We start from the raw sequence: 5,063 nt of genomic DNA on the forward strand, positions 1-5,063 counted from the left end.
AAATGAATATATGTATCATCAGTCAGAAGATCATCTCTGTTTTGTAGCTCATACATGTGATTTAAATGAATACATGTAGCGTCAGTCAGAAGATCATCTCTGTTTTGTAGCTCATACATGTTATTTAAATGAATACATGTATCATCAGTCAGAAGATCATCTCTGTTTTGTAGCTCATACATGTGATTTAAATGAATACATGTAGCGTCAGTCAGAAGATCATCTCTGTTTTGTAGCTCATACATGTGATTTAAATGAATACATGTAGCGTCGATTAGAATATCATCTCCCTTATTTATTAATTTATTTTTCATTTTTATATTTTAGCTTAACCATGTGACTTAAATATCTACATTAGGTCAGGGATCATCTCCGTTTTTTAGATCAGCCATGTGATTGAAAAAATAATTGTGTTTTTTTCAGCTACACAATGGATTATCTACTTTCTGTCCACCGCGGGGCATCGAACCTCTGATTTTACCGTTGTAAGACCACAAACTTATCGCCGAGCCATCGGTTTGTTTGTTTGTTTGTAATTAAGCACAGAGCTACACAATGGACTATCTGTGTTCTGCCCACCCCGAGTATCGAAACCCGGATTCTAGCGTTGTAAGTTCGCAGACATACCGCTGTGCCACTGGGGGGCGCTGAGCCATCGGAAAACGTGATTTAAATAAAGCTTTACAGTATTTAAAAGGCTCATTCGTTTTTTTCTCTCAGCCATGTAACTTAAAGAAAGAACTACAGGAGACAGCCTTCGTAATTAACTTGAAGTTTCACAGTAGTTTAGCTCAACCGTGGTGACTATCTTACAGAACCTCAACAGAAGAAACGTTCATTTCTAAGCTCAACAATGGCGATGTCTATACTGAAAGAGCGGAATAATCAAAGTATTCTGTAAACATATAAGCATTATATGGTGTTATTCAGTAACGTGTCTTGTTGGTGTAAAGTGAAAGTCCTTTATTATTATTTTATATTGTGAATATTGCTTGATTAGCGACGACATACCGTCCTGTCAAAATATAAATATTAAAGATGAGACTTTTTTTGAAAAGAAATAAACGATTCTAATCATCTCTTTCTATATAAAAAACAGCAACAATATTATAACAAAGGTACAAAAATAACTCAACCTACTTAAAAAACGTTCTGTGGTAGAAGCAGTCACTACATCCTATTTAACGAACGAGCGCGTGCACATAATGACCTTCTTGTACACAATTTCACCATCGCTAGAGGTTGTTTCAAATGGCGTCAAAACGTTAAATTAAATGGTTTAAAAATTGTATTTCTGTCTTCTTTGTACAGGCTCAAAAGCTGACTGTCGTAAAAAAGATGCTTTTTAATAACAATATAAGCTTCCATAGCAGGAATCGAACTATTGCAAGGATATAATATCAATATAAGCTTCCATAACAGGAATCGAACTACTGCCTGTTATGGAAGCTTATATTGATATTATATCCCTGCCCTGCAATAGTTCGATTGCTTATATTGATATTATATCCTGCTATGGAACCCTGCAATAGTTCGATTTTTTGTAATAGTTTTCTTGGATGTATTTATTATGTTGGGCCGGACGTGGTCTAGTGGTCAGTGTACCCGGAATATAAATGAGCGTATCCATGGTTCGTGGCTCGTTGCCACAAAAACTCGCTCTGCACTTTTGGATCATGGGTGCGCTATAAGAGTGACAGTCAAATCTCACAATTCGATTAAGCAAAGGTAGCCCAAGAGTTAGCGAGAGGTGATGTTGATTAACTGCCGTCCCTCTAGTCTATAATTTCAAAATTAAATATAACTGTGCGTAATTTTGCGCGAAATTCTGAAAAACAAGCAAATTTCTCTTGTAGATTGTAATGTTTCCTAGCAACAAATATCCTTTTTTCACTGCTAATAAGATATTTTTATTGTCTTCCTGTAAGAAACACTTAGAGAATTTTAAGAAACGTATTCCGAGTGTACATTAATTATCTAAACTTTTTTTGCATGTCATATATATATATAGATGGACAACATAGAAGAGTGAAGAAGCATATCGAAAACCTTAATCTATTCAATTTGACTATTAAACCTTGCATAAAAAAATACGAATTAAACCACATTATACCAGTTTTCTTTATTCTACAACTTTTGTTTTTGGAATGAAAGTGTTATGGGTTTTTTTTTATTTGTTTTATATATATGCGTTATCATTATTATTATTGTTATTTCTCGAGTTAATTGTATAAAGACAAGGCTAAGATGGACGAAGGCTATGAATGATTAACACAACCTCTATTCTTTATTGTCCTTCATCGAGACAAACATGTACACTAGAGTCTTGGGATTATGTGCGCTGCAGCACCATTGGCATGCTAATGAAAAGCTCATAATCTCAGGCCATCAAGGTAGAAAACTCGTTCACGCTTCGCTTATCGGTTTCTGCTGCATGCCACACATTGCTGGCGCGTGCTAGTCATGGGTCTTCTAACCAGCAAGTTGGCGGGTGATTTACGAGGACAGAGATGAAGAGGGGGAAGGGGAAACTTGACACGAGATAGCCCCTACTCGACAGATTCTCAATAACTACCGCTCTAGCCGTCAACGATATCTATACACCACTTATCAGAAAAAAGCTCCTCTAGTAGTCAAGGGTGGGCGTATAGATGACTTGGAGGCGTGAATATAGTTTATAATAACCCAAGCCTCACAGCTAACAAACATTGCTTAAGACGACAAAAAAGAATAATTTATTTTAACCGGTGTGTGTTCCATCAAAGTTAAGAACTGAGAACAATAATGGTCTATATATATATAAAACAACGTGCCACAACCTATACAAAATTTAATACGGGGGAAATAGAATTATAAGAAAAGTTGTAGCATGACTAGACACGTGGCATTTCAGATGACACAATTTTTCGAAATAAATAGTTTTTCCTTCGGTTTTTTATTTCGTCAGCTTGGATATAAAAAACCCAAAAACATATAGTCCTCAAAACGTCATCTTCAGGTTAATGACATACGTTATTGCATTTCAAACTCTTAATGAGAGTTCCGTGCTGATGTAATTAAACCAGGAGCGTTGCCAGGGAGGTAGAAAGGGATAGAATAATCATTCCAATATTTTAAAAAGTTCTAAAAGGTCCACTATCTCCTAAGTTGTTTTTTTTATAATAATCACTCGACTTTCATTTAAATTTGTTTACAAGAAAAGGTCCACATTTTTGAAAAAAAAAGACCCTATCTATACATGGTAATGCTGGCTACGCTCCTAGTTAAGCAACACTTGTTCGATGACTGTTAGATCTTATATAATATTCACATGATTATTGTTAGTTGCCACATCTGTTTGGAGAGTGTCCTTTGTTGCAAACACAGCTTCACTTGCACATGTCACAGTTAATCATTTGCTGAATGATAATGAAATTAGCTCAAGTACGATAGAGAAATATGATTGGTATGACATATTTATAATTGTTCACTGTAGAACCAAGTTAACGAGTGTTTTTCACACCATGTTCCTTACAAATATCGAAACCCAAAAAATGTAGTTGGAGATTGGTACTTTAACGCAATTCGTAGTTTTAATATAGTCATCCGGTGGGATAGCGTTAAGTCTACGGATTTACAACACTAAAATCAGGAGTTCGATTCTCCTCGGTAGACACACCAGATAGCCCGATGTGGCTTTGCTATAAGAACCACACACACACACACACGCTATTTTTTAAAACAAATATCCAAAGTTCAATTTGAAACTCTAACTTAAGTTATATCTTAATACAAATACCAAAAGTTAAATTTCTGATTACGTAATTCCTATTTGTCTTTTTAGTTACAATATTTCAAAATCGATAAAAAACTTTTGAAGAGCAGATTTGACGTAAATCAATGTTTTAAGCTTCATATGATCATTTAGATAGTTTTATATTAGTTACTTTTAAAGTCACATTTGTGAATATTTTGATTGATTAATGTTGTAGAATAGTGGGTAGTTATACCCTATTTACGAAGATATATTCAACAATAGCAATTTTGTTAAGTCGAATAAACCTCATTGAAGTCTTCTTGGTAATACAACCTGACAAATATGTGAATAAAGCTAACACCCCATAAACACTGGAGTTTAATTTTCCTAAAAGTCTCTAGTGTAATATTTTTGTAATGCACAAGAAAACATGTAATTTTTTAAATCAACATATCTCTCAGTTGGCAGATTAATCCATAAACTCTAGTTAAATTAAGAATCTTTTGAACTGAAAACGTTGTTTTTAAGTTTAAATAATATTAAAGCTGTTCTACAAAACTTTCCCTGCTGCCCAAAGAGATATGTTGAATTCACCAATAAAATAAACTAGTTTCAGCAATCGTACTTTAGCTAAGTAACTAGTATACAACAATATAACACAATGAGTTACTTACCCACAACGCTAAGTAGCATGTTATCCAAGAGAATAGCAATGGCTACAATAAGTAACACTAGATTTCTGGAACCTCTCCACTTTTGTAACAGTCGCAAGCAAGGACTATGGGAGGTCATGTCTTCTTGTGTCATCTTGCAGTGATGGCACTGATTCCTGCAGCCTGTCATCAAGAATAAAACATTAATAAAGTAAGGTAAACATGGCTTAAAGAAGATGATTCCCATAACAATAGGGCTCAAAGTAGATCTATCCTTTAGAAACCGGGCACAAAACAGACGATGTTTATAGCAACAGCGCTCAAGGAAAATGAATCTTATAACAAAAAGGCTCAAAGTAAACAATTTTAGTAGCAACAGGGCTCGAGACAAATGAAACCTGTAACAAGAGAGCTCAAAGTAAACGATTTCTATAACAAGAAGGCTCAAAGCAGACAGTTCTTATAATAAGAGAACGTTGTTCCCTAGAGCTTGACAGGCTGGTTCATCTCGACTTTCCACTGCGCTGTAGTTATCCTAATTATATAGAATCTGATTGAATTGGGTGATTTGCAAAGAAGTGTAAGAAATTTTAAATAAAAATTTTAATTACTTCTCTCATATTATTTTAGATATTTTGATAATGAATATACCAAATTATATTAGTCGGAAAGTT

The 5,063-nt window shown here is 34.4% G+C and overlaps 1 protein-coding gene across 1 annotated transcript in view; it reads right to left on the minus strand.

The window, feature by feature from the left end:
- Nucleotides 1-4,568, minus strand: part of LOC106459762 (synaptic vesicular amine transporter-like) — a 40,708-nt gene extending 36,140 nt beyond the window's left edge. Inside the window, exon 1 of the mRNA XM_013919416.2 lies at nt 4,411-4,568. Coding sequence (XP_013774870.2) covers nt 4,411-4,543 — 133 coding nt within the window. The 5' untranslated portion in view covers nt 4,544-4,568. The remainder of the gene's footprint in view (nt 1-4,410) is intronic.
- Nucleotides 4,569-5,063: the final 495 nt, after the last annotated feature.

This window comes from Limulus polyphemus, unplaced genomic scaffold (assembly GCF_000517525.1).
Source record: "Limulus polyphemus unplaced genomic scaffold, Limulus_polyphemus-2.1.2 Scaffold657, whole genome shotgun sequence".
Lineage (NCBI taxonomy): Eukaryota > Metazoa > Arthropoda > Merostomata > Xiphosura > Limulidae > Limulus > Limulus polyphemus.